The sequence below is a fragment of the Trachinotus anak genome, unplaced genomic scaffold (assembly GCF_046630095.1).
Source record: "Trachinotus anak isolate AG129_WGS33_773 ecotype Australia unplaced genomic scaffold, CSIRO_AGI_Tana_v1 ptg000014l, whole genome shotgun sequence".
NCBI classification, from domain to species: domain Eukaryota; kingdom Metazoa; phylum Chordata; class Actinopteri; order Carangiformes; family Carangidae; genus Trachinotus; species Trachinotus anak.
This window is the reverse complement of record NW_027273865.1, coordinates 5,697,999-5,725,990: the sequence shown is the minus strand read 5'-3', so window position 1 is coordinate 5,725,990 and position 27,992 is coordinate 5,697,999. Positions and strand designations below refer to the sequence as shown.

The 27,992-nt window shown below is 39.9% G+C and overlaps 2 protein-coding genes across 2 annotated transcripts in view; one reads left to right on the top strand and one right to left on the bottom strand.

Annotated features, from left to right (window-relative positions):
• Positions 1-108: 108 nt before the first annotated feature.
• On the bottom strand, positions 109-3,609 carry sbds (SBDS ribosome maturation factor). The gene is made up of 5 exons (XM_071495673.1): positions 3,402-3,609; positions 3,009-3,138; positions 2,650-2,850; positions 1,428-1,592; positions 109-704 (listed from the first exon to the last, which is right to left on the bottom strand). The coding sequence occupies exons 1-5, from the start codon at positions 3,527-3,529 to the stop codon at positions 579-581; spliced, it is 750 nt and encodes a 249-aa protein (XP_071351774.1). The 5' UTR covers positions 3,530-3,609; the 3' UTR covers positions 109-578.
• Positions 3,610-5,471: 1,862 nt separating this feature from the next.
• Positions 5,472-27,992, top strand: part of tyw1 (tRNA-yW synthesizing protein 1 homolog (S. cerevisiae)) — a 62,541-nt gene continuing 40,020 nt past the window's right edge. The window contains exons 1-11 of the mRNA XM_071495672.1: positions 5,472-5,627; positions 5,919-6,046; positions 6,245-6,376; positions 6,791-6,892; positions 8,093-8,287; positions 8,494-8,775; positions 10,719-10,841; positions 19,751-19,883; positions 23,608-23,660; positions 23,753-23,871; positions 25,602-25,711. Of these exons, the coding sequence (XP_071351773.1) occupies positions 5,564-5,627; positions 5,919-6,046; positions 6,245-6,376; positions 6,791-6,892; positions 8,093-8,287; positions 8,494-8,775; positions 10,719-10,841; positions 19,751-19,883; positions 23,608-23,660; positions 23,753-23,871; positions 25,602-25,711 (1,441 nt within the window). The 5' untranslated portion in view covers positions 5,472-5,563. The remainder of the gene's footprint in view (positions 5,628-5,918; positions 6,047-6,244; positions 6,377-6,790; positions 6,893-8,092; positions 8,288-8,493; positions 8,776-10,718; positions 10,842-19,750; positions 19,884-23,607; positions 23,661-23,752; positions 23,872-25,601; positions 25,712-27,992) is intronic.

Here is a 27,992-nt window from a genome sequence, read left to right as displayed (position 1 = left end):
GTCCCGTCATTATGCCTTCATGTTTTTAAAGCTGCGACATGTTTGGTCATTGTGTTCTGCAAAACTGTTTTCAAAACAGCTGTGTGCTTATCAGGAAATCAAAAAAGGAAAGATTTTGTTATATATTTACTTGCTACAGAGCAAACTCATTCATTAGGACAAAATATGTATTGTTAGGTTGAAGAAATTATCAATAAAATTGTGATATAGAACATGGCTGCATGGCACACAATTTCTGATGGGAAGCTGAAACAACCTCGTCCACAAATACTGCGAATAGTCGAGGTACTAGCATAAAAACTTTGAATAAATAAGTCAGTGCAGGCCATCAGATCTTTGTACTGACCTACAAGTTTAGGTATAAGTGTTCAAACATATTTTCAAAATACATTCCACCCAGAATATAAATGGAACTAAATTCTATATAGTCAAATAAATCCTTTAAACATAGAGAAGCTGGGAAAAAAGGTATGCCTGAAATTAGCATAAATACAGTCTCTTAAATGAGTTTGCAGTTTGTGTGCTGCAGTGAAGCATGTTAGTGGGGATAAGGTGCAGAGTCCTGACTGGTTGGGTTACTATAGTTTCTCATCTCCCTCCTCCACGTCCTTCAGACTGAGCACCTCCAGAGAGCCTCGGCCTTTAGTCTCACAGCGGATCAGCTCATCGATCTCCCTGAAGCAGCCGGGATCCACCAGACACACCTGAGGGGGAGGAGAAGGAAGGAGGCACAGAGGAGAAACAAAAGCATCAGTTGTGAAAGTATCAAAGCCTCAGTCCACAGAGAAATGCACACAGCCTGTATTCAGGAAGTGAGCCTTAAAACCAGCCGTCAGGACTTCTGTAACTTTGTGATGACACAACAAAGCAGTCGCTGCTCTCATCCATGCCCCAAACACAGCCCACCTGGACCCACCATCTAACCTTGCAGGATTTGGTTTCTCTGAGTGTTTACCTGAAATCTGCTATACTTCTATTCGGTCAGCCAATCAGAAGAGAGGCTCTGATTAGCTGACTGACATGTTGTTACTAGAGCTCCAGAGAGAAGCCTGAGAGAGGAGATGTGAAACAAAATTGAAAGGGTTTCTGGTTCTTAAAACCACAAATATATCTTCTCATGAATATCAACACTTCAAGTAAAACACCTGAAAAGTGTAAAATATGGGACCTTTAAATTTACAAGACCTTTATTATTAATTTTATTATTATTATTATTATTATTTAAATTTAGCAGAAATTTAAAAAAATTAAATTTAAATCCATTTAAATTTTTAAATTTAAATTATTATTTAAATTTAGCAGACATCTGATTGTAAGTCCCACTGCAGAGATCCACAGTCTCGTATTTATATTATTCAGTGACTGTAGAGATTACTCAGTATCACTCACAAACACACTGCAATTTTAAAATCCTGCTTGTTCCTCACCATTTCCAGATTGTCATCAAAATCCTCACTCTCCACGACCTGCAGGAGCGGCTTCAGCTTCTCCTTCAGCCTCTTGGCCTCTTTGGCTGGCAGCACCAACCGCAGCCTCATGTGGGCTCTCTGGATCTCCATGGTCTCCTTCAGCTGCCGGATCACTTCCAGAGCCTGGGAACAGGACAAAAGTACAAAAGGATCATGTTTGGATGCAATGAGGGCCTGAATAAAGTGAAGGAAAAAATATCACAGACTGTCACAGTTTGATTTCTCCTGCAGAGCCAAAACCTGACAACGGCCCTGTTCACTCTCAGGTGATCTGATCACAAGTGGATGGCTCTAGGTTCAGATGTGAAAGCAACCAAGATGCATTCAGGACGCAGCTAAGATCCGATTACTCAGACCACATTAGGAGATGGTCCAGGCCACATGTGGCCACATTCCTTTAGCCATATGAACGCAAATGCATCTGAAGCCACATCAAAGGGCTGCCTACTCTATTCTCCGTCCTCAGCCACAGTCTGACTAGTCCCACCACAGTTTCATACTGAACCAATAATATTTTACTATTTAAAATGGCTAAAACCTTATTTCACTGTAGAGCTGTGAGCAGCATTTGATGCATGCCAACAATAAAACCAGTCTCAAGCGTGTTGTATCAAAGACATCACTGCTGTCTGTAATTACAACAGCAAGCATCCAGGTTTAGACACAACAAGAAGCACCCTGTCACATTTAATTAATTAAAACCATCATATTTGGGAAGAGATGCTGATTTTGAATTTTAGTAGATATATTTTTGTGCTTTGAGCCTCCAAAATCAAATTCCAATAGGATCCAATTGGCTTGGGTGAGCTACAACTAGTATCTTCAAAGCTAAATAACTAGAAAAATGTTATACTGTATTTATTTATTTATGGAAACAGCTCTAGAGGTCAAAGCAGTGGTATTTGCAGTGGACAACATCATTACATTCACAAGCTAATTTAGTAAGAAATCATTGCTCTATGCTACAAACTTGCACATAAATGCACCATCTCAAGCAGTTGGTATATTTGAGGGCAGACGTACTTTACAGACAACATATAATAAATATGGTAACACATAAAAACTTTTAAAAATACATCTACAGGCTAAATCTGTGTGTGCCGGTTGTTTGATTAAATTCTGCAGATGTGTTGTTTATAATCACAAGAAAGAGAAACCAAAGCCCCATGTGTCTCCTCACCTGCTGTTTAGTGCTCTTATTGGTCTTGATAGAGTAGTGGATATCCTTCATCGCCCGCTCAATGAGACTGACTGTGTAGGGCCTCTTGGTCTCAGGGTTGACACACTTCTCTGCCACAGTAGTTGCAATGTCTCTGAACATCGTCTCCAGCTGAGTCTGCCTCTCCTTGTCTGACACTTGGAGCTCTCCTTTGGCCAGGATCTGTCCAGTGAGTAAGTAAGTAAGTAAGTAAGTAATAAATAAATAAATAAAGTGAAAAATAGCAGATAAAGGGTCAGTGAATGACAATGAATATTGCACAGGACTCTGATGGCAATAAGAGGTAGACAGGGAAACTTTTTTCGGGAGCAGTTTCTCACCTGTTTACAGATTTCGGTCTGATCATCTGTCCCAAAAGCTTTGGTCAAATCATCCTTCTTTGCCACCTGACCTTTGGACACATTCACGAAAACTGAGTGTGTCTGCAAAACCTCATCCAGGTCTTTCTCTCTGGAAGAAAAGACACCGTCAGGAAGTTCAGACATCTGTGCTCTGGCTGGTTTTTAGCATCTTTAGCTAAACGGAGCATCGACAGACATTAAACTGACCTGACCGAATTGAATTGGACATTTATAAAACAAAACAGCGAATGTCCGTTTAACCTAACAGATAATAAATAAGCCCTTTTAGTAACCCTCCAGTAAAGATCATTAGTAAATCTATCCTGTCAAATCATTTGAACCTTTCGGGTGTTGACATGTAACGTAACTCACGCTCCTGATCTCCAGCTCATAACTTTATTCTTGTAGCAGGCGATTTCAAACCGCTTCCCTCCTTTTTTCATCCTCACCACCGCCACATTTGTCAGCCGTATTTGATTTGTTGGCGTGAATATAGACATATTTCTGGTTAACAAGACAGAAAACTCTGCCCAAGCTGCTGCTGTCAAGAAATACCCAAGTGCGCTCTAAATTAATGTCCCCCGTGAAACAGCCAAGTTAAACAACGGTTCCGCTAGTAAGTGGTGATTAATAAAAATTGTCGAAATGATTTATAAACCATTTCATTTTCGTAAAACAATACTAAAGAAATAATATCTAATACTTCCGAAATAACTGTCCTAAACTTATACTCATGATTGTAAGGAACTACAACTACAGGGTTTTATTTTAAAAGTTCTCATCGGAAGGTTTTAGTGTTTATTACTGATGTGTCAATGATCTTCACACTTTGTAGGGCTGGTAGTTGAGATAATAATCATGACTGTGAACATAATTATGGATCGGTCGAGTGTAAAAGTTTATTTTGAAGGTTTTTACCGGAAACTCTGATATTGTATTGTGATTTCATGGTAGTGGAGTTAATTGTAGTTACTGTGACCAAAAGTATTTCTACCCCAGAAATACTCACGAGTATAAATACCAGTGTGGGCCTAAATGTAAAATGTTCACAAAGGCATTAAAATGTGTTGTTTAGCACTGAAGAAAATTAACATTGTACAAATATGATTATGACTTCTAAACCAGTGGTTCTCAAAGTAGGGTCTGGAATCCCATAGGGGTCCATAGGGGTCCATAAGGGGGGTCCTGGGGTCCCCAGCACAAAGTGGAATAATTTATTTTCACTATACTGGCATCCATAAGTAGCACAATGACAGAATTCATGACCATTTCAGTCATGGGTTTCAAACACTTTCTGTAATAAAACATCTTAAAGTGAAAATCAGAGTGACTCTGGGACAAATTCCTATCAAATGGGGGTCTGTTCACTAGTTTGTCTCAGTTTAGAGGTCCTTGGTGTGAAAAGGTTTGAGAACCAGTGTTCTAAACAATTTTAATATCAATATAGTGTTATTCTCACTGTGCTGTAGTTTCTAACTGTAACAACCAGAAAACCATTAAGTTACAAAGTGTTTCACACAGAGCAGAAAAATAAACCCAAAATCGTAAGATAAAAAATAAAAAGTTGAACAAAAAAATAGGACGGTCATAAATGTAACTGGGAGAAATGCAATGAGGAGCATTAAAAGTAATCAGCAAAATTTTAAAACATACCGGTCCTGCTACTGGTTCTGGCTGCTAAGCTCTGAACAGTCGCAAAACATTAGCATGCGATTAACGGCCTTAATGGTGCAGTTCCTCCCGTAACCACAGGAGGGCAGGAAAGGATGCTAACAGCTGCTAACAACATACCTGAGCTTGAACAAGTGCTAACAAGCGTCGGCACCAGTGGTAATTACATTTTCATTGTATATAATACAATCCTAAAACTAGCTTTCAAAACTATCCTGGCAATTTCTTTTGCTGAACACAACTGGAGCTTTGTAGGAATCATGGGACATTACTGCCCTCATGTGGCCGCAGAGAGGAACTACAATCGCACTCCACTATATCAAGATCCTGTTGGCTAAAGCTTTCAAAAGTAAAGTACAATAGACAAGGGTGTAGTTAAGCTGTGTATACTGTATGCTTACACATTCAGACTTGCATTATTGACATCACAATAGCTAAGTACAGTATTTTATTTCAGTGTTGCTGTACAGTTATATTTGTATGTGTCCTCTCACAACAATCAGCTTCACAATGAACAAAGACTGTCACATTATCAGCTATCTACGAACACTGACAAAAACTTTGCAAACATCAGTGCAGACCTATTGAAGAAGCAATACTTCCGGCAGAGTAATTCAAAATAAAACTTCGAATTAGGTAGAAGTGGAACTACGTGTGGCTGCGGGAATTTTTAACATGAACAGGAAAAAAACTTGATGTATTTTTATTTATTTTTTTTGCCACGATAGGTCTGCTTTGATAGTCGCGTAGACTGCTACTACATCGACAGTACAAAGAACTACGCTTCCCAGCATGCTCAGTGGCCAAACAACATGGTTGCACACAACACTAAATACTGAGGACAGTGGATAATATTTACAACGATGCTGAATTTCTTCCTAATTATTTTGCTTTTCTTTAGACAAGTGTCTACCTCGGAAACTAAAGGTGAGTCTTTTTGATTTTGAACGTAACTTCAAACTAAGTTTACCTTGTGTTTTAGGTAACGTTATGAACACTGCTAGCTAGCATGTATTGCTAGCCAGTCACCCGCCTTTCGCCTGCTGCAGGTGACCTGAGTCTGGGGTTTAACCCTGTTGTTGCAGCTTTATGATTAGCCACTGTCTGATAAAACCATTGCTGCGCTGAATTTGTACACTTAGCAGTGTTAGCTAACCTTTATTATTCCTAACTCCTCTGAAAACAGAGGACTCAGTCTGATGACCTGTCTCTCTTCAGCCTCTCAGAATGGACACAGCACCACTGGGAGCTATTTCATGTCGATATGGCACAACAGGCTGTATCTGTACTCCGCTGCTGCTCTTGTCTTCGGGATCTGGTTCTCACTGAAGATGGCACTGAAGAAGGTGAGTCGTCTCTTGCTGATATCCTCCTTTACTCACATGTGGTCTCTTTGACATATTGCTTTGCCTGTCTGACTATAAGTGCAGATTTTTGTGGAACAGTTTTGTAAGGAGCTGCTGGTTTTCAACTGTTTTAAGACGGTGCTCATGTTTCCAAAATGTAAGACTTTGCTTGCTTGTCTTCCTCTGTATGCCTTTTAGAAAAGCTTCCCAAAGGATATTGGCCCCTTGGTCTACAAAGCTGTGAAGAACAATGAGCACTCTGACAAAGACACTGTGGTTCATGTGTCGGGAGTTAAAATCTTCTATGGCTCACAAACTGGAACAGCAAAGGTGCAGATGTTGTCCACTGAATATCGTGATAATATCATGCTATAGTTTGATGTAAAATCAAGGGATACAGATTTATAGTGTTGATGATATTTTACACTCATTTTTGTAGACAGGTGAAGACAAATATCATGCACAGTGTTCAAAGTATTACAGTTAAGTGTAACACCACCACTGAATGAGTCTGTAAAACGACCACAGAATATAGCCAGTGTAAGTTTCACAAAGGCAGGCTTTAATTTAGTACAGGTGCACATTGTAAACCATGACCGTGTGTAAAGCTTTGTAATCCAAAATTTCACACATCATATGAGAGTTAAATGACAGTCATGGTTGATTAGTTCAAGACTGGCAGCTGACACGTAGTAATTTTACCACTGTCTGATAAGCATCAACTGAGACTCTTCACTTATTCAGGGCTTTGCAGTAGAACTGTCAGAAGAGGTGAAGAATCTGGGGATACCAGCTGAAGTGACTGACATGAAAGACTACGATCCAGATGATCAACTTGCTGATGAGGTAAGACAAGTCCAAAGGGCAGAAAGATGAGGAAAAATACAGCAGTGTGTAGAGATGTATTGCTTCACGAGCAGGAACTGCACCATTGCAAACTTTAGAGCTGCTCCTTTAAATTAAGTGACTAATTCATGCATCATTTAATTATTGCAGCAAGTGTGCTGTATATACTGTGCTCAGAAGCTTCTCTGGGTTGTTACTTAAATCTCTGAAATGTAACTTAAAGCCCATAAGACTTTGCAATGTGTACATTGCAAGGCTTAATTGGAACAGAATTAATCAAAGTATCATAAATCATAACTGTTATTTATTGAAAGCTTGACAATAAAAAGTACAGTAATCCGCAAGTTCTGTTGCAGCTCAGCATTTTCCTTCACTTTTCACTGATTCGATTCTTCAGACGGCTGGCACAGAGGACAAATGTGTTCCACTAATCCTTCTCAGCTGTAGGAAGATGGATTATTTTCATCAGTGTTCCCTTTTTATTTTGTGGGCACAGGCGCTGTGTAGTGCATTGAGAGATGAATAGGAGATTGGGTGTCTGATACACAACAGGAGGGAAAATAGCTATTTATTCAACAGGAAAGTGATACAGTCTTCAGTGATGGAAGAGAAATGACCACAGGCTCCAGTGGCTCCCTTGTTGCAATTGTTCCTCAGTGCCCTGACTCTTACCGACTAGCCGTCAGTCAAGAAGCCTCTAGTTGTTTGGCAGCTTACACCCTGTTTGACATGAGACAAGGCAGCTGTCTTACTCCTGAATTTTATTTACACAGGACCAAAGAAACACTGTGTACCTACTTTAAATTCAGTCTAGATTGATTTCTTGCTGTCCTTTTGCATTAAATGGTAGTCTTGGGGACCAGTCAGCAGAAATCATTTTGTTTAATTATTCATCACTTAGCTTCTACAAGTAATAATGGCTGAAAAATGGCAAGTCGTCTTTCCTGGAGCAGCTTGTTTATGGTGCTCTACTGCTTTGCATGATTTGTCTTTCTTCAGCTATGCCTTAAAGGAGGCAGTAGGCAAGTCCGTTTTGGTGTCTTTGTTCTGCTCAAAAAATCAAAAATCAAGTCGAATCATGTCCAAATTAATGTTGGTGTTCAATAGTTCATCATTTGTACATGTACAAATGTAACCTTCACTCAGATGCTCTTACTTCACTGTTTCACTGTCTTCCATTGTTTTCATTTCTTCATTCAGTGTACCAGTAAGTCAGTCTGTGTGTTTCTTGTGGCCACATACACTGACGGACAACCCACAGAGAACGCTGAGTGGTTCTGTAAGTGGCTGGAAGAGGCGTCAACTGATTTCAGATATGGGAAGACTTACCTCAAAGGCCTCAGATACGCAGTGTTTGGTCTCGGAAACTCTGTCTATGTTGGCCACTATAACACGGTGAGAAATAGTTTCCGTATTAAGTTCTGTCAGAATAATAATACTGCTTTTAAAATCAGTTGAAGAATATACACAACCACAAGTCTGATTTCACATGCAGCTCATGAAAATGTCAGCTGGTCAGCATTCAGTAACAAAAGCCAAGCATGACCAGACTTCATTTGTTTGAACCCTATTCAACCACATTTTTCTTTTTCCCTCTCCAGGTGGGTAAAAATGTGGACAAGTGGCTCTGGATGCTGAGTGCCGTGCGAGTCATGACCAGGGCAGAGGGCGACTGTAACGTGGTGAAGAGCCGTAATGGCAGCATCCAGGCAGATTTCCAGGCCTGGAAGGTCAAGTTCCTGAAGCGCCTGCAGGCCCTGGCCAAGGGTGAGAAGAAGCGCTGCAGCGGGAACTGTAAAACTGGAGGCTCCTGTAAGAACAAGAGGAAAGACGGACAGGTGGAGGAGGAGGAGAAGGAAGCTCCGCAGAATGCCAGCTCTGAGGTAATGGCAGAGGAACTGAATTTAGATCATTATTCCTTTTACATGGTGAGCTATAAACATCTTTATGGGGCAGCAAGTTGACCTGTTGGTTAAAAAGACTCCTCCAAGTTGAATAATTAATATTCAGCCTCTTTGTTGGCAAGTGTGTGCTCTGCTGAAGTGTCCTTGAGCAACAAGTTGAAAGCCTTCTAGCACCTGGATGAGTTTTCTGGCTTTTGTTGATGATGATGATTTTTTTCATGATGAGGCCTACTGATCTGGCCATCTGCGCGTTGCTAATCATACATCATACATCAGCTGATGAATATTGCTGATCTAGTTTAAAAACAACTTTTTTGTTCTGATCAACTTAACAGACTCAAAGAGCAAATATCAAAATTTAAAACTGTAAAATAAACAACTGCTACATCACACATCTGATGAAATCTGAATCAGTTATATGTTTTGTCACTGACTGACCTAAGAGCTGCATGTATCATTGAAGTCTACTGTGTGTGTGTTCAAGGACAGACAAATGAATGATAGAAGGTCAGAGGTCAGCATAGATAGTACTGTCCATGGATGCTCCTAGAATTGGTTTCTCGTTTTTCCTGTTTTTGGGTAGACAACAACAGACATCAGTGAGTTGTGTGTCCATGTTGTTGTTGGACAGACAACCTAAAATGTTCTCATGACTTCTCTCTTAAGTTGTAACAATTTTTTACCGTTAGATTCTAAAATGTAATATGTATGTGTAAATTAAATACATTAAAACTGCTGTTATAATAGAAAGGACTGAGTAGCTTCTCAACAGCAGTAAAGCACAAAACAAAGCTATGATCATCAGGATTTGAACAAAATTAATTCTTTAATGAATTCACTGTGCACCGTCACGAGAATCCATAGCCCTGTTCCTGAAGGATGTGATACTACTGCTTACTTCAGCCCGGTGCACTGTTAGATATAAACTATGGGCTCGTATCCCTTGTGAATACAGGAAGAAGAAAGTCTGAGACAGTGTGAAGCTTATATCAAATTAGGAAAATGTCCTCTGTCTTATGATGATGCCTCTTAAAATCAGAGGGGCACTTTAGATATCCGAGCAGCTCTTATCACAGGACGTGGACTGGCTGGGCTAATGGCCTCATGTTGTCCTCCCAGCAATGTGATCAAAATCAGATAAGGACTCTAAATGCCTCAGGAAGAGAAGTGTTACTCTCAGTTTATCAAGTCCATATTTAGTGGCACAGATGTTAGACATTTCCAAGGATAACATTGTCTTAGGAAAATGTTCTTTATGACTTACATGCAATCTGTCCTCTCTGCCAGCACTGTCAGTCAGGGCCAATTATGAAAACAGCTTCGTTATTTTTAATTAATCACTGAAATTACGGATTTCTCAAGACAGCAAGTACAAACACAGATATATAATATATACACTCTCACACACTAACAGCTTTCATACGCATCACAGCACACACAGATGACCAGTTGTCATGGTAGCGGGCACCTCAGAGCCAACTCTAGCTGAGACTTCGTCCCCTCTGTCTGCAGCACTCAGTGCACTCAGCAGAGGTGACATTCAACCGGAACCAAGAGCAGCTGAGGACTGTGGCGAGGGGACCATCATCGTGATTTATCGACCCGCTGTACCGCTCATGCATTTATCCTGCTGCCGCACACGTGGGCAGAAGCTTCGACACTGGGCACACATTGTGATAAATCCTCGCCATAAACATGCATGGTTTTCTTATTTAATCAGGCAGCCTGAGAGGATATAATGATGTACAATAAATGCTTTCCATATGGGCTCAATCATGGACAAGTTTGTAATTGGTTATGGATCGCAACATATGTGAATCTCTGTACTCTGCATAATCTTTTTTTTTTCCATTCAATTGTTTTTAAATCGCTCTTTTTCTAACCATCTTTTGTGGGTTTTATTCTCCTCTTTCTTGTTTCAGGAAGCTCTGATAGAATCCAGCAGTGATGAAGATGAGTCTGGTCTGCAAGATGAGAAGAAATCTGGTTCAGTGGTGGACATGGAGGATCTGGGCAACTTAATGAACAACGCCAAGAAAGCCAAGGTCAGACTCTATCCACGCTTCTAATAATGCACATGCTTATTTCTAATTACACATTACCCAAGTCACCTTGTTTCTTTACAGGTAAGTTAGCTGACAATCTTCATACCACCTTCCCTTAGCCTCAGAAAACCACAGTCCTGTGACTGAAGGAGTCACAGGAACCCTTATACAACTGTGCATTCATAGATGTACTGTACATAGAGAAACAGTACTTAGCTGCCTGCTTCACACTGTTACAGTTGGGTGGTTGTTGAATCTGGAGTTCTAGTCTCATCATAGCAGGTTTATTTTCAGCGTTTCCGCTTCAAGGTCTACAAATGGGCACCATGGTGTCATTAAGCTTCCATCACCTTAGACCAATCTACAGTAAGTGTGTTGAGTGAAGGGAAAAAGTGGTGTCAGTGAAGGAGAAATGGCAGATGGGTTGATAGACACCAGACCCCGGCAGGCGAGAAGCGGAGGCTTGCGTAATAGCGAGGACGCCCACTTCACAGACTTGAGAGGAACGAGTGATTCAAGAAAAGCAGAAAAACCATGAAGGAAGAGGGATTATAAAGTCCCCTTTTATAGGCCGTTGTAGAAGGACCCGAGGAAAGAGGTGAGCACAGAGAGTGAGGGAAATGTACGTATCCAACCTTGTCATGTACCTGTTCTTTTGAGTGGCACTTGATTGGGAAAAGTCCTCTTGTATTTTGAATCAGAGTGAAACTACAAATTCTGCTCACTAGACTCATGTTGCAGTAACAAAGGTGGAACTCAAAGACAAAGATAAGACAAGACTTTAATCAGTGTCCCAGCAGTTTACATTCAAAATAAACAGATACCAATAGAAGTAAGAAAATAAGATAAAATATAATTAATAATAATAATAATAATAATAATAATAGAGATGAAGTAGAGATGAATTAGGAATGGGAATATAAACAGTGAAGATATATGGTGTGTACACCAAGTACAATAGAAATGTAGGTTGGATTGTCCACAGCAGTAACGTGCTTGAATGTTGAACATTAAGTCTTACCTGCTCATGTCTGTGTCCCTGAAGGATATGCTTGACTGTCCCATTACTTTACACCATTTGCTGCTTTTAAATAATCAGTCTCTGCATTATGTCCAACTCCAAACTCTTGACTCAACTCTAAATGTTAGGTCATAACAATAGGATGCTCACAAAATGATGTTTCATTGTGGCTGCAAAAAAAACACGAACAGCTTTTGACGAATTAATTCAAACTTTTGAGGAGGCGGTGCCATTCTTTTCTCCAGATAAACGAGCAAGTGAATATTTTCTCTTCTCTTCTCTTTCGAAAGGTGTGAAATTATTTTGATCTGTTGTTCAGTAACTCAAGGGAACACCAAAGACAATACATCTGGTTTGACTGCAGTTGACAGGAGCCGTTCTGGTTCCTAAATTTTATTTTCACAACAAAGTTAAAGTTGTGCTAACGTTGCTGGAGACCAGAACAAGTGTCCGTGTCTCACACAGACGAGGAACACGACTCCAACAGCACATTCTCCCAGGCTTGTTCCTTCCTTTGTAACATTAATATTAGTGTATTGTGTGTAAGCTGTGGGAAGTTTGGACTGACCCCTACATGAATGTGTTTGTACATCACAGCTGGGGATGTTAAAGAGACATTAAATTAATGATTTAATTGTTTTAAGAATTTAATTTAGCTGCAAATGTATTTTAATGTTTTTTAGTCTAACTTGTCTCGTAACATTGAGGTATAATTATATTAGTTTGCTGCAGTGACTCATATCATCACACTTAGCTGATTTGCTGTCTGTGACAAATTAGTGTTGTTTTTGCATAATTTGGTCACACGGAGCAGGCAGTGCAAGATGTAATTAGGTTTTTACGTTAAACATTTTCTATTGCCGTGAGACAGTATTTAGCAAAGCCACAAAATGAGTGTGAACAAGGAGACTCTCCTAACTGGAATATGTCAGTTGGCTAATTTACAACGTAGAGTCAGATGAGATCCAGAGGTTTAATATCTTTTTTTTATGACCTCCCCATTAATAAGCTGCTGAAGGTGTTGTCGGACCTTTTAAACTTTAAGTCTTAGATTATAAAGGCTGAATAGATTTACTTTCTGTTGCTGTGTTAAAAACAGAGCTGGAGATCAACCATGTAACTAACCTGGTTTTAATCTGCTTGATATTCCCCTCAGTGTAACCACAGGTGGAAACTCACTTGTTTGGCCACTAGGTGATGGCAGAGACTCTTTCAAATCTCTGAGTGAACCATTGGTCTTTGGCAGAGCTGCAACATCTGATATTGAACACCATACTGTTATTTCACTTCCAGAGCTATTTGCATGGACTCTCTTGGCACATCAGCAAGACAGACACAGATTTTTATTACATTTCCAGTCTTTGTGCAACCAAACTGAAACTCAACTGTACTGACTATCTGAGGCTGTATTCAAGCGCTGAGTCAGTGATGGGAAATGTTTTTAAGTGAATTGCTCAGGATTATAACCAGGTGATCTGCTCACATTGGTCAAAGAAAACCTGTCATGTTTATGTTGGTAACTTGGTCAAACCTGGTCAGTTTTCACAGTGTCTCACTGATCATGGAAAGATGCGATCATATCTTTTATGTTTTATTAATATTGATTAAACAATTATGTAACCCCCCTAGGAATGCACAAAATGTGACCTGGCAGTAAACTTAAGCACATTTCAAATCAGAGGTATAATAAATATATTTGTATCAGAGCCAGATTAGTAAATCGGCCAGGCCAGTATATATACGCAGTTATCAGCTCACTGCAGATATAATGGTGTAAGTGTATATGTCAGCCATTAAATGACAAGAAGATATTTTTGGAAACGTTGTCATCTCTATGGTTTGTCCATCAGAGAAGTGGAGACGGCTGCCTGCTCTGAGTCTGGTTCTGATGGAGGTTTCTTCCTGGTAAAAGGGAGTTTTTCCTCTCCACTGTTGCCAGGTGCTGCTAACTGTGGGAACTGTTGGGTTTCTCTCCATAATATCGCACAGTCCTGACCTTACCCTGTAAAGTGCCTTGAGATAATGTATGTTGGGATTTGGCACTATACAAATAAAAAAAAATTGAACTGAAGTTTATTTTTGAGTTGTTCAGTACATTTCTTGATTCCAACTGTTAAAAAAAACATTTTAAGGGAACCATATCAGACATGTATTTATGTTAAAGGTTGTGTAAAGAAAATATCAGCCAATTTGTCGTTTATAATGTTATTTCATTTATATGTTTTATTTTTTAAATTCAAATATTGATATGATCTCAAGAAAACTGTATCAGTCTGTTCAATATCTCAAAGCACTTTCAATCTTGATCCTCTTTTTATGGATCTTTACTTAACTTGATTTGCTTTAAAATTCAATCCAAAAAGGTGTCCAAGAGATAGTATAGCAATTATTGTTGACATGTCATTAAATTATTAAAAAGAAATGATTTAGAGAGAGATGATTTTCCCAGACTAAGGACACACATTTCTTTCACCGAAGAAAATAGCTTTTATAAACAGTACTAAGATGAGGGCTGTTTTCTCTCACTAATGATTTTCAGTGGTTGTGGCATTTCATGCTCTCACACCCATCACACTCAAATAAGTGTCTTATGTTATGGTTACTGAAATAAACTGCCCATTTCCTTCACGACTCATCTCTCACTTAGATAAGCCTGTTGGTTGGTGGAGATCAGCCCATATGCAACAGAATGCTGTTGAGCTAAATATGGTGCAGACGGATTTGTCTGTTGATGTGAGTGGTTGAGGATGACTGGACCACTGCTGAACTTGATGATGAGTACATCTTCCCCACAACTGTTTTTCTTCAAATGTACTCGATGATGGACTGGCAGGCAGGCGTGCGGGCAGGCTGTGATTGGCTGCCAGATTGCAGAGCTCATATTGCCCAGTTTTAGTCTCTATCAGTCTTTGGCTGTAGCTCTGTTTGTATTCTGCCAAGTGCCAGTAAGCTTCATTTCCATTGTTGCTCTGATTGAATTTGCACCTTTTGTGTTTGCTTCTCAACTTTGTCCTGAGGGGCTTCAGTTTCTGCCAGTGGTCCACTTCATGCAGTGGGACTGTTGCCAGATAGGAGTGAGTGGACGGGATCATTAACCTGAGCGGCTGCCTGGCTTTCTGGGCTGAGTTTTAATGTTTTCAGCTCATTGTCCAGAGGAAAGAAGCAGAGGAGAAGATGCACAATGACTTACAGAGCTTTTGTATGACCTCACAAACATGTTGGTGTAGTTTAAAATGGCAGGAGTGTGTTGAAAACTGCAGAGGCTGATCCAGTCCTTTGTATTTTAAATATGTGCCATTTAGGGGAGTTTGTCAGTGATGTTACGTCCTGTCCAACATATCTTCTACACAAGAATGTAAAACAACAGCCCTTCAACAAATAGGCTCGTAATTAAAATGTAAAATGTCTCTATTGAGGCACTACTTTGAGTGAATTTTATAGTGTGTTCATTTGGTGCTAATGTATTAGTTTCCATTATATGTCAACATATCAACAGCAATAAAAAACACTGACAAACGTCGAACTTATTACTGGGCTGTTGTATTATATTGCTTTACAGTGTAGTGTCAAGTCTCTAATTAGCCATACACTAAGTGCACATGATGGCTGTGTTGCAAACAATTCAGTACTTTTGCATTTTTAAACATACATGATTAATTTACTGTCATTTGTGTCCACTGAAACATAAACATGTGCATAATTAGTCTACTATATAACTTTAATTAGTATGATAACAATTATGCTGCACTGGGACACTGGTTAATGTAGTTTCTTTCTACAGCATTAAACAAATTTATCTCCGAAGGTTAAGTCTTGCAAATACACAACTTGTATTTATTTAGTATAGTCTTGGATTTTAATATTTATTTATTTAGTTCCCAGGTTTTCTTCCTCTTTTACTACTCCATCCCTCTCTCTTTGTGCCTCCGCTCCCTCATGAACCTTTGTGTTTTCCTGCTTGCTCTGCGTGTTATTGCTGCACTGTCCGTCTGCATCAGCCCCACGTTGTGTCATGGTTCCAGAGCACAACACGATGCTGTGAGATGTCCCAGTTCTGGTCATCCAGACAGACCCGGGCATGACTGGATGTCTGTAAGCTCTCGAGCGAGGGTGAAAGCTGAGCAGTGGGAACCAGAGACCGGGGCCAGATGAATTGCTAGGGCTGCACGCAAACACCACAGGGACAGATTGTTGCACTGTTGGCAACATGTTGTGTGTGCTTTCAGAATTTCTTCATGTCAAGGATGCAGTATGTGGAAGTGGATGTTTGTGCTCGGTGAGAGTGGTAAACTAGTCGTCTCCCATTCTGAGGTTTAAATTGCAGGTTACAGAATTTCTGTCTCTGGTTTAGATACCTGGTGAAACAGGCAGCTGACAGGTTGGCAGATGCTGTGCCTGACTGACTGTGTGAGTTACCACCTGCACTAATAACTGGAATAGAGCATGACTTAGCGCATCCTTTAAACTATCTAAGGAAAAGCAGCACATAATTTGCAGAGAGACAAATTAAGTTTCAGACTGTCATCCAGCACAAAACCTAATCCTTTTCCACCTGACAACAGAAGTAGGAGGATTCAGACACAGCATGGTGGCTTGCTCATTCACAGCATCACCTGTCGACAGAGGACCTGCTCATCTGAGGGTCAGCTGCTGCTGTCAGGAGGTGGCATCTCTACTCTACTTTGGGCCTGTAAAAGGCAGACAGACATAGCCTCAGCTGCACAGAGCTGATAGAGCAGATATATAGCTACATGGGCTTAGATTTTTCAAGGTGGAAGGACACCATTGTCAGGTTTGTCAGCAAAAAATATGGACTCTAAACACCTGAGGTCGTGCTCAGATGCACAGTGCATGGGGTGTGTATTTATTACACAGCTCATGTTAGAGTTTGGTCTGTTATTAGATGGTGTTCAGTGTCCCTTATTATTGAGTTTGTTGAATTCCAAAATCAGATAAAGTATACATTTACAATGTAGTGTCTTCATTGTATTTTTAGTTTTTCACATAAGATACTTTGATCAAGTGGAGCAGTAGTATGTTGCAGCTACACAAGTCCACACGGATTAGGGCTGTGAGGAATGATTATTTTCATTATCCGTTAATATGACCTTTTTCTCAATCATTTGGTTTGAAATTTTGTCTGTGAATTGTGAGAAAACAGTGAAAAATGCTCATTGTGATGTTCCAGAGGTTCCAGAGTTCCTTTTTTCCCACAGTAATGGTTGTGAAGTATTAGAGACAATATAACAATAACAATGTTAGAAAAACAACAAACATCTGTCACTCTCCAAAAAAGTCTTTTCAATCTAATGACTTATATTATAGTGGCTATAATCAATATGTTTTTGTGATTATAGTAACAATGTGTCGCATGGCAATGTGAAAACAGTGTGAAGGGAGTCTCTTGTAGTGATGAATCTGCAGCTTCTCTCGGCTGTCCAGAGCTTTATAGTGAGTTTCAGCTCATTGTTTGACTGTCTGACTGCAACTTTACAGTTGTGGTTCATTCTCACTGCTTTCAGACTTTCATTTTTGTCCTCAGCAGGAGGCATTTTTTAACAAAATACTCACTCTATCCCAACTGCTCAGCACTGAACAGCAGACAGGCACAGTTAGCCACTAGCTGAACCAAATATTTCCCTCAGGAGTTGGTCGGAGTCGGGAGTAAAAGGAAGGTGAATATTGGACCTGCCTCCATTGTGTGGCCAGAAACAAGACACCAAATAAATTGTAATGTTGGAAGCAACTGTTAATAAATTCACCATATGAAATGAAAAGATGAAGGCATGTGAATGTTGCGTTCACAGCCTGCTCCTGCTGCCCCTAAGTGGGCACAGTAATCAGTACCGGTGACTTTCTATGCAACAGAACCTCAGTGCGCTCTGGAGATAACTGACTCCAAACACACAGATCCACAGGTAGTTATCGATAAAGTAAATATGGATGATGTTCACACTACTTTAAAGTGAGTGATCAGACTGGCTTGGCTGAAGTACATAGAGCTTATTTGTCCACTGTTGTCAGAGCCATTATTAAGACTCATGTCTATAACATCAATGAACAAGTGTAGTGCCCTAAAGTGAACTGCACAGGAGGAACCAGTGAAATGCCTTCGGTTCTTCAGGAATCCACACATACTAACGTTCTCCAGTGTTTGCTGACAGCGTATCAGCCTCTCTTGAGTGCAGCTGTGCTGAGGAGGGGACATATAGATCCCTATAGACAAGCCAGAAAGTGGCAGCAGTACAGTAATTGGGTGGAGCTGTCACTTAACGTGGTTAATTTCAAAGGCAGCTCGTCTATCACGCCTCTCTGAAAAAGTAATACCTGTTCCCATGCCCTGGGCAACTTTTCTAGCAGGACTTCATCAATCTTCAGTTGTATATGTAAACAACATATCTCTAATATATTTTGATTTACATACAAATGCTGTACACTGCAATAGTGTAATCCTAGCCTGAAGGAGGTTTTTAATCTTTAAGACAAATAGGCTGCGGCTGCTTTAGCATCAAAGAAGCTGATGTGCTATAAAGTCAGTTGTCTTACTAAGATGGAGACCTTTTATTGCATTTCACTGGGCCCCTGAAGGGCCTTCAACCAGCTGCACTATCTGGACAGGATGATGCCATGCAGTGCTAAATGGTTATGTCACTCACAAACTTACGCACTTAATGCAGAATCACAAGCTCTGATCTTCAGTCCTGCACAACTTCATACACTTTAGAGGAGCTCTTTGGAATTTCTTGCTTTTAACTTCGTTCTTTAAAGTAGTTACCATCAAATCTGCAGCAAGCAGCTTCCACATATTCAGTACAGCTTCATAATCTCTGGCTCTGAGTCAGAGTCTGGTTTAAAAAAACAAAACAAAACCCAAAACCATTATTGTAAAGTGCAGTTTCTGTTGAACTCCTTGATCTTCTCTGTTGCAGTTCTAACGTTTCAGAACCTGGATCTCGGATGCTGCAGTGAATCTGTAATAATTATTATTACAGGTTAATTATCATTAATCTGTAGTGGAAATCCAGAACTCCACGTTTATTGCAATGATTAATGAGTATGTTGCAGAGCAATTTCCTAGAAAGCTTTGACTCCTAACAAGTGTCAGTGTAGTTACAGGTGATGACGGTGTTTTCTCTATTATACTCTATTATACCTTAGTTTTATGTGCAGTTGTGAAAGCATACTGATGCACAATTGACCCTAAAATGTATTTCTGACACCAAGTATGGAAAGATAATAAATATGAAGGCATGTAAATGAATTGATGTAATCTCAAACATCAGGCCTGTTTCGAGACTACTTTCATTGGGGGGCAGTTTAGGACTGTAAGATATAAAATGCACTGTTTTCTGTTATCTAAAACTAAAGTTATAGAATCTAATGATGCATAATAATTGTTCTTGAGAGAGAAATGTGCTGCTACTATGTGGTGTAAAACTGAAGTCAGCTAACACCAGCACACACAGCTAACTAGCTAACCGCTATGTCAAGAAGGTGATTGACAATATATAATTCCTAAAACCCTAATTGCAAGTAACTAAATGCATCTAGCAGATTTAGAGATCAGATCTCATGGATTAACTGAAACTAAAACCAGGCTGTCTTCATTGGGACAAGTCAGTGTGAGAGTGTGAGAAAAGGCCCTAAAATTATGTCTTTAAGTGTTGTCCTCATGAAGTGATGTTAGTTTCTTGTCTTTTTAGATTATTGTCGTCTGGTTGGCCTGTGATTTTGTATTTATGGTTGTATTAAAGATTTTGGTTTTTAGAGTTTATTTTTTCAAGAAACATAAAATGTATATTCTGTTGATTTCAGTCACAACACACCAACAGAGCCTGATATTTAAAGATGCCACAGACAATAACTGACTCTGAAATTTCAACCACAGAGCAAAGAGGAGCGTCGAGGAGATGGCCAGACGGTGAAGCTCTCCAAGTTGAATGGCATGAAGAAAATTGAGGATGAAGAGGAAAGACGAGAGATGATCACCCCTGCCCTTAGAGAAGCACTGACAAAGCAAGGTGAGGAAAATCAGCATTTGGACAAGTTATACATACAAAAAAAAGTGTAAAATGAACAGTCAATTCCAAAAGAACATCTGCCATGTGTCACTGGTGATGGTGTATAATGTATTCGTATTATCTAGCTGCATTGCTTGGCAATAAAAATCACTTTACAGAACTAGCACACCAGCTGCTTGTCAGCATCTCCTTAACCTTGCTGATTCCACAAGGGCAACACAGTCGTAATTCACCTCAGAGCCTAAATTATGAGTCATGTCATTTTTTAAATTTCAGCAGTAGATCTAACAAACATACACAAATTGCCAGCAGAAAAGTCAAGTTAGTTTTTTTTTCTTTTGCTGAAATGTGTTCAACCACGATCAAAGTCACTGACAGAGGTGTCGATGTTCTCAGACTCACTTTAATTACTTTAGCGTACGTCGCAGAAAGAAGTAATACGTTGGAACCTCAGTTTGGATTATGTTAAAGTTAATTAGCTGCTGAAATCTTTTTTCACAAGTCCTGATAGAGAAATTGGTTCGTTAAAGCTGGTCATTGGTGCTCCATAAGGAGAGGCATTGAGCTGACGAGTGTGTTGAATGATGCAATGCAGTTCAATTACCCTCTGTATCTCCTCCTGTCCTCATTGTGCAGCCTAAAGTCGTCTCCACCCTGAAACCTCAACAAAACTCCTCCGAGCTGGTGTCAACATGACAGTCCCCTCACAGCTCTTAATTCAATGACCTGACCATGAAGTTCATCTTATATACGGCCCCATTGTGTTGGTCCAAGTTTACCAGATGATATGTTTTTAGCTTATTTCATGTGGAAAAACTGTGCTCATCTCAGACATTAACTCAAATGCACAGGCAATATCACTTTCACTTCACTGTTTTTAAAATTGGGTATTAGATTTGAATTGGATCAAGACAGTGTGAAATTATCTAGTTGGTTTATTTTCCAAGAATAGTGCAGCCTGTGTGAAAGATTGCAATTTATGTCACAGTTGTCTGAAGTGGAGCTCTGTCTGAATGCTTAAAATGAAGTAAAGTTCAATATGTTATGATATTTCCCTCTGTGCTTTGGTACACTGGTGTTAAATAAAGCCACACAGTCTTGGTTGTTGGCTCATTAGGTCTGAAACGTTTTACTATTCTACTATTTAGTTCATTCACTGGTGTTAACGCAGGCCAGTCATTTTCAGGCAATGACCCCCCCACTGTTAGCTTACACAATACTCTATAAATAGGACTCTGTGAGCAAGACTTCACTTCATTTGACCAAATGTTGACCTATTTCGTAGTGTTTATGTTGGCAACAGTCGGTCCTGGTGGACACTTTGTTTCATTTGTAATAAAAGAACGAAGGATGAAAGTCTTGGCTTTGTTTTAATGATACTGGGTCTTGGAAAGCTGCGTTTCCTCTATAGTCTTTTCCTGGCATGACATGGATGCAAAAGTCACACACCATTGAAACTCTTGCATAAAGTCCAAGAAAGTTTCAACACAGAGCTCCATATTTAAGCAAATCATGCGCCATCAGCAATGAGAGTAGACCTTTCAAATGGACTCAGCTGTGTATACCTGCACCTATAATCAGATTCTTTATGAAAAGAGTAGTGTTAGGGTACATCTATCTCCTCAGCTGTAATCAGCGGCAAGAACTGGAGGTGAAGGTGAAGGTGACACAACAGATGAACAGAACAACAAATTTGTATTGCTGGCCAAAGTTGTGTTGTAGCAGTTTTACACATTATCTAAGCGATCTCTGTCATGGGTGCGGGGATTTAAATGAAGTGATATTTAAGGTAATATCTTTTCACAAGAGAGCACAGACAAGATCCTGAAAAAGAAGCTGCAAACCCCTCCAAACAAATGAGATGGATTTTTTCCAACTCTTTGATTAAACAAGTCCCCTCCCTTCTTGTTTTATTTCCCCCAGAGTGGAGTATTACAGATCAAAGTATAAATTGTTTGCAGAGTTGTCAATAATGTTTTAGCCAAACAGCTTTTATTTCATGCTATTTAAGCCCTCAGTTTCTCACTAGAGAGACTATCACAGATTTTTTATGTTGTTTTTTTGTGCTATATACAGATTAAAAGCCTTATGGGTAAGGACTTCAGTTCATTAGCTCTGGTGGCAAATTTAAGTCCTCTTTAAAGAGATGCTTGAGAAGCAGGTGGTCACTAATGTAATCATGGAGACAGATGTTTGAGTAACAAGCTTCAGTCTGTTGATTTTAGGTTTTAATTTTAATTTAGTTTAATTTTTAAATTTCCTGCCAGAATAGGTTCATTACTTTTTTTCCCTCTCAGGCATTACACACACACGCACACGCACATTTTGATTAATATCTGTGCGTAAACTTATAGTTGTTGTTGATGCCTCCTGGCGAAGCTTTGGGTCATTTTCCATTTGTCTCAACTACTGATGCCTGAGTATGATTATTCATAACACATTTTGTACTTTTTTCAGCAGCTACCGTTGCTCAGAGATAACTGAGATCTTCTCTCCATCTTCCTGCTCACATCTTCTCCAATGACACATTAAAGGACACGGCAGCATTTGACATCCATTTCCCGAACAAACACAAGAGGGGAAACTTTGCTCACATTAAGATTAATAATAGTTAAATAAACTGTCAGAAGGCTCAGGTCCAGGTCTTCTAGGCCTGTGACTATATATTTTTATAAGTCTTGCAGTTGCTGGGAGTGAGGTTAGAGGAGGACATGCGCTCTAAAGGTATTTTTAGGGTGGAAAAACAATTTGATGCTGGTCAGTGTGTTTTTGCCCAGTGAGGAAACCACAGTAAACATTAGGTGTCTGAGGAAAAAAAAAAGAAATTGAATTCTGTGTGTGTGTATTTGTAAGTAGGGGTATTTTTCTGCTTTTTAAAAGAACATATCAGTGGCTGTTTCATTCAGGTGGTGAATCAAAAATGAGTATTTCCACCACTCTGCCTTTTCTACAAATATACGCATAAATAGGCTTGATGAAAAATAATTATATTTGACTCATCTATCATCAAACCTGAGATCTGTTGAAGCAGCTCATATCCACCCTGACACAAATTTCCTGCTGTGTTTTAATTAGATATTTCACGCACAAGGGTTTTAAAGCAGCTCAAACACATAAAATGTCTCAAAATAAAAACTTAATACCTGAGTTCTACATCAGACTCTTCTGCTGCTCTATGGCGTCAGTATAAAGTGTTGTTAAATGGTGAGATTTTACAAATGAGCCATTCTTGATTCCTCTAGAAGCAAGCTAAATATCATCTTCTGGCATTTCTTGAACAGATGAAGTGATGCAGATAGTATGTAGTATGAAGTGTTTCCTTTGACAGACATCACAGAGAAGGATGTGTAAAGCCTGCAGGGACTTACGCAGTTTGTATCTGGTGGTATGATGGAGAGGTGGACTTGTAAAGAAAAGTGAATTTGAAACATTTTTTTCCTCCTTTCATGCAGAAAAAGAATTGGAAATGCTATCCCCTCCTTCCTACCATTGACGTGTCCTCAAGCAGTCACTAGTCACTTTACAGAAGATGTCCAGCAGCCTTTAGCAGAGGCCTGTGAATGAATATGACTGTGCATTGATGTACCACTCAAAGAAAATAAAATCTCCACTCTTCTGTGTATTAAGTGTCTGCTGAGTTTGGCCTGTGTGGCTGTGGGTGGAAGAGGTGTTTACTGAACAAGAGCCGTATTCTTCTCACATGTTCTTTATCTTTTCTGTGCAGGGTACAAACTAATTGGAAGTCACTCAGGAGTGAAGCTTTGTCGATGGACCAAGGTAATCGAATTTACCCTTCTTAATAGAGCATTAGATTCTTTGTCGAACTGAGTGCGTGAATCACATTAAAAGGTGTTGTTTGTGTTGGTTAGTCTATGTTGCGGGGGAGAGGAGGCTGTTACAAGCACACCTTCTATGGTATTGAGTCCCACCGGTGCATGGAAACTACCCCCAGCCTCGCCTGTGCTAACAAGTGTGTCTTCTGCTGGAGGTATGTACCTGACAAATAAAGCCGCTGCGCAGTTCAGCTCCTAAATGCCTTTCTACAAAACACTTGAATATACCACAGTATACCATGCAGGGAATCTATTTTTATAACATTTGGGGATTATTTCCTGCAACCTTTCGCTTTCTCCTCGTCTAAAACTAACTTGTTTACCTCATTAGTCAAGACCCCTCCCTGTCACTGAGCAACTATCTTTCTCTCGCATACAAGTTAATGATTTATGTACAGATGACTCACGGCCAGCATAACTGCGAGGCCTAAAGGTGGACACTGATTCATGATGACATTGGCGAGAGACTGGGCCTTCTGCTCCCCTCCACTTCCATTTGAAAAGGCGACTGTGTTGAGCACTGAAAGGTCGCTGTCAGAATGTGCTGCTGTGGTGAACTGCTTCCCTGTCACCGCAGATATGCCAGTCTCTACTTAAGGCAGCTATGTGGGATGACAGGAAGTAAGCAATTTCAGGCCACAGATGTATTGTTGCAGCTGCCCTCGCCATCCACCTCTCTGTAGCAACAGGTGGAATTAGGTTTGATGGGCAAAGCCTGTATGTGTGGTGTGAGTGTGTGCATATGCATGCAACAGCCTGTCTGATGCAACAGACTGTGATGCCTCAGGATTTGTTGTTGCACCTAGACATCACACATAGACAGTGAGAAGGTGTTATTAACGCCTACAGGAGGGACAGTTTTTACAGTAGGACACATTCTTTCACTTTATATGTTTTTATAGGGTGAGAATATACATGATCCACATATTCACTTTCAGCTTGTGAGTAAACTTCTATGAACTTGATGTTTCTTACCTTGTTAGAAGGATGCTCCTCTTGATCTAGTGAAATATGTGTTTAACTGTTATTTGTTTTAAAGACCCCCTTCTGATGAAAATCATGTTTTTAACCTTGTTAACATTTTTTTGTTTGTTTTTTTATATACATACAAGACCTATCATGAGCTAAATAAGCAGAGTGTGTATTTCGACTTTGGAATTGCAGTGAACTAATTATATGACATATGTCATCTGACCTAAGGAACCAATCCTGTCTATTTGCGGGGACATGGGGTGGGCGAAATTAACCCAAAACCTTTTTCACCAGTTTTCCATTTTTTCACTTATATGGGAAAACCATGTTAAACTAACTACTATCTTTACATATTTTAAAGTTCCACTCCTGACATGTTTCCTCATTGAAAAATTTGGATGAGTCAGAGACTCAGCCCACCACCCCTGCTTATGCTGGGTTGACAGGTGAAAGAGCAGAGAGTATCAAGGTGATTAGCAGAGGAAACATCAGAGACTCAGTCACATGTTTCAGCCTCAGTCATACCCAGAGTTAATTGTTTATGTTGTTTATTAGCTTGTAACTGGCAGTAGCTGACACAGTGTTAGTGACTGTGCTAGTGCAAACTCTCACTCCCTGGACTGACAACATTTTGATGACCAGTGAAAAAGCAGTATCAACATGGTAAGTGTAAGAGGAAACATCAGAGAGACACAACTTCATCGGAGGGGGTCTTTAGAGAGTCTGGAGAGGAACGTTAAACGACCTCAGTCGAATGGCCTAACTCTGTCTCAATCAGAGTACTGCCTTGGAGGAGCCGTACTGCTGTCAGTTGATCCTTAGTGCTCCAGCAGGCAGTGAAGAAGTGGTATAATAGCATTCCTGAATGTCTGGTATTATTCCTTATCTGCTTCCCTGTCTGTCCCACCGACAGACATCACACCAACCCTGTGGGCACAGAGTGGCGCTGGAAGATGGACCCTGCAGAGAAAATCCTGCAGGACGCCGTAGAGAAGCACCAGAACATGATTCGACAGTTCAGAGGTTGGTGACACATGCGTGTTCACTCCTGTTTCACCTCTGTGTATTACTCTTGTTTCTCCAGCACTCTGTCTGGCTATTTGTTTATCTATTCATCAGTCATCCTGTTGAGTACACATTATAGATTTTAATTCTTCCTGTGGAGATAAACATGGACAACAGCACACACAACACAACATCTTTGTCATGCCCACTGTCTGCTTCAGCCTACTAATAATGACCTCAGGTAACCCTTTGAGTAATGAAGCAGAGTGAAGATCAAAATGCTGTTTTGTCACACCCTTTCTATAGTATCTCATCAATCACTTCTCAACACACACGCACACAAACACACACACACACACATTTTTTAATTTCCCCATCTGGCGCATTGACAGCATCTTATTTGTCACAACTTCACTCTCTTCACTGAGGCTTCCACAGATTGCCAGATAAACTGGAGTTACACTATGTAATGGTTTGTAATAGAGATTTAACTCTGCTTGGACTCACATTTTTGGGCTGCATTTGCACTACTTGTACTAACACAAATGGCATTTGGGACTTACTTCTCTGACTGCTATCAGCGTTGGCTGAGGGCGGCTGGTTGGACGCCCAAAACAGAATTTAGTGATCATCCTGTGAGTATTCCCTAAGCAGATTTTCTTTGAGAGGTTTTGAGAAGTGTTGTCAAAACAAGGTGGTGACACATTTATCAGACATTTATTAAAGCAAACTAGTGCTGATTGGAAAATTCTTTATATTCCACGCTGATTTGAAGGTCTGAAACAAGATTTTCACCTGGTTAGAATTTGTACTTTAACACCAGTTACAACTTAACTTCTTATAGCTGAACCTATAGGTAATTTTTTTTTTATCAATTAATCATTTAATCAATAACATGTCAAACAATAATGACAACACAGTTTCTTAGAACCTCAGGTGATTGTGTCTTTTGTCTGACAGTTCAAAACTTGAAGATCTTCAATTTACAGTGATAGAAAAGAGAAAAGCAATACACTCTTCCATTGTTTGATCCTGTCATCTTCCAGTCAGATGGCTGCCTCTCTAACCTCAAAGACACTGCTGATCCCATTATAAGACAGTAAAGCCATTGTACTCAGGAAATGATATAGATGTCAAATGTTAAAAACCTCTGAGACATATCCTCTTCAAAGGGTAACTTTATAGCTAATATCATTCTCACAGCAGTCATTCATAATGTATTCTAATGCATGTCATTATTGAAAATGTAATTTCCTGATGTGATTATAATGGAACAATAGTGCACATAAGGTTATGTTGACACTGAGCTGCTTTTTAGTTTATTTCGAGCGAAAAAACACATTTGTCACTAAAGGGATTACAGTTATGATGTTATGTGCAGAAAATAATGAAAAGTGCATTTTCAAATGCTTTAACAAAGCAAATCTTTGCAGTTCTTTGCAGACCTATATGGTCATTATCATCCATAATTTTCTTTCCAGTTGCACTATAAAATCAAATTAGGCGGCCCTCAACTCCATTTACCATCGACTGTGATACATTTTACAAGAGCCAGCCCAATGAACTATCCAGACAGTGCCTCTGAGAAGTCTCTGTGTGATCAAACAGACTGGTTTCTGCTCTGACCGTCTGATAATCTACTGTTTAAAAGGTCTCTTCAAACAGCAGTTTTAAATGTCACACGACCGTTTATAATGAAAAGTTATTAGTCACCCTTTAAATGTTAAAAAGTGTAGTTTATAACCCTGCCAGTTGTCACGCAAGCTTTGTTTGTCAGGCTCTTCACTGTCACAATCCGAGCCGCACGGCGGTGGAAAAAGAAGGAGACGCACACAATCAAGCAATTAACAAATGTGTTATTAAAAAAAACAATAAATCTAAGACGAGAACTTAAACTAACAATGGCATATGTAGTCAGCAGTGTAAGTGGGTGCATGAGTGAAGAAGTGTGTGAGTGCAATGTTGTATGCTGCAGCAACACAAACCAGACGCCAACCAAAACCAAATGGGCTCCTTCAGAGCTTCAACACGGTTTTAAAAGAAGCACTGGCACATACTTTTGCTGACGAGCCAAGGTACTGATGACCCTTTACCACACCCACTTCAAGTACGTGTTAAGAAAGCAGCCTCACACAAAGGAAGCAACAGGTACACAGGGCAGAGAGGGTCATCACATCTCCCTGCAAAGGGTTTACTGTGGTTTTGATGACTGAAAGAGGGAACAAATATCTGAATCCCACTACCTGACTGTAGGAGTCCAGCCCAGATCCCACTGATTATCTTGGGTGGTTTTGGTGGA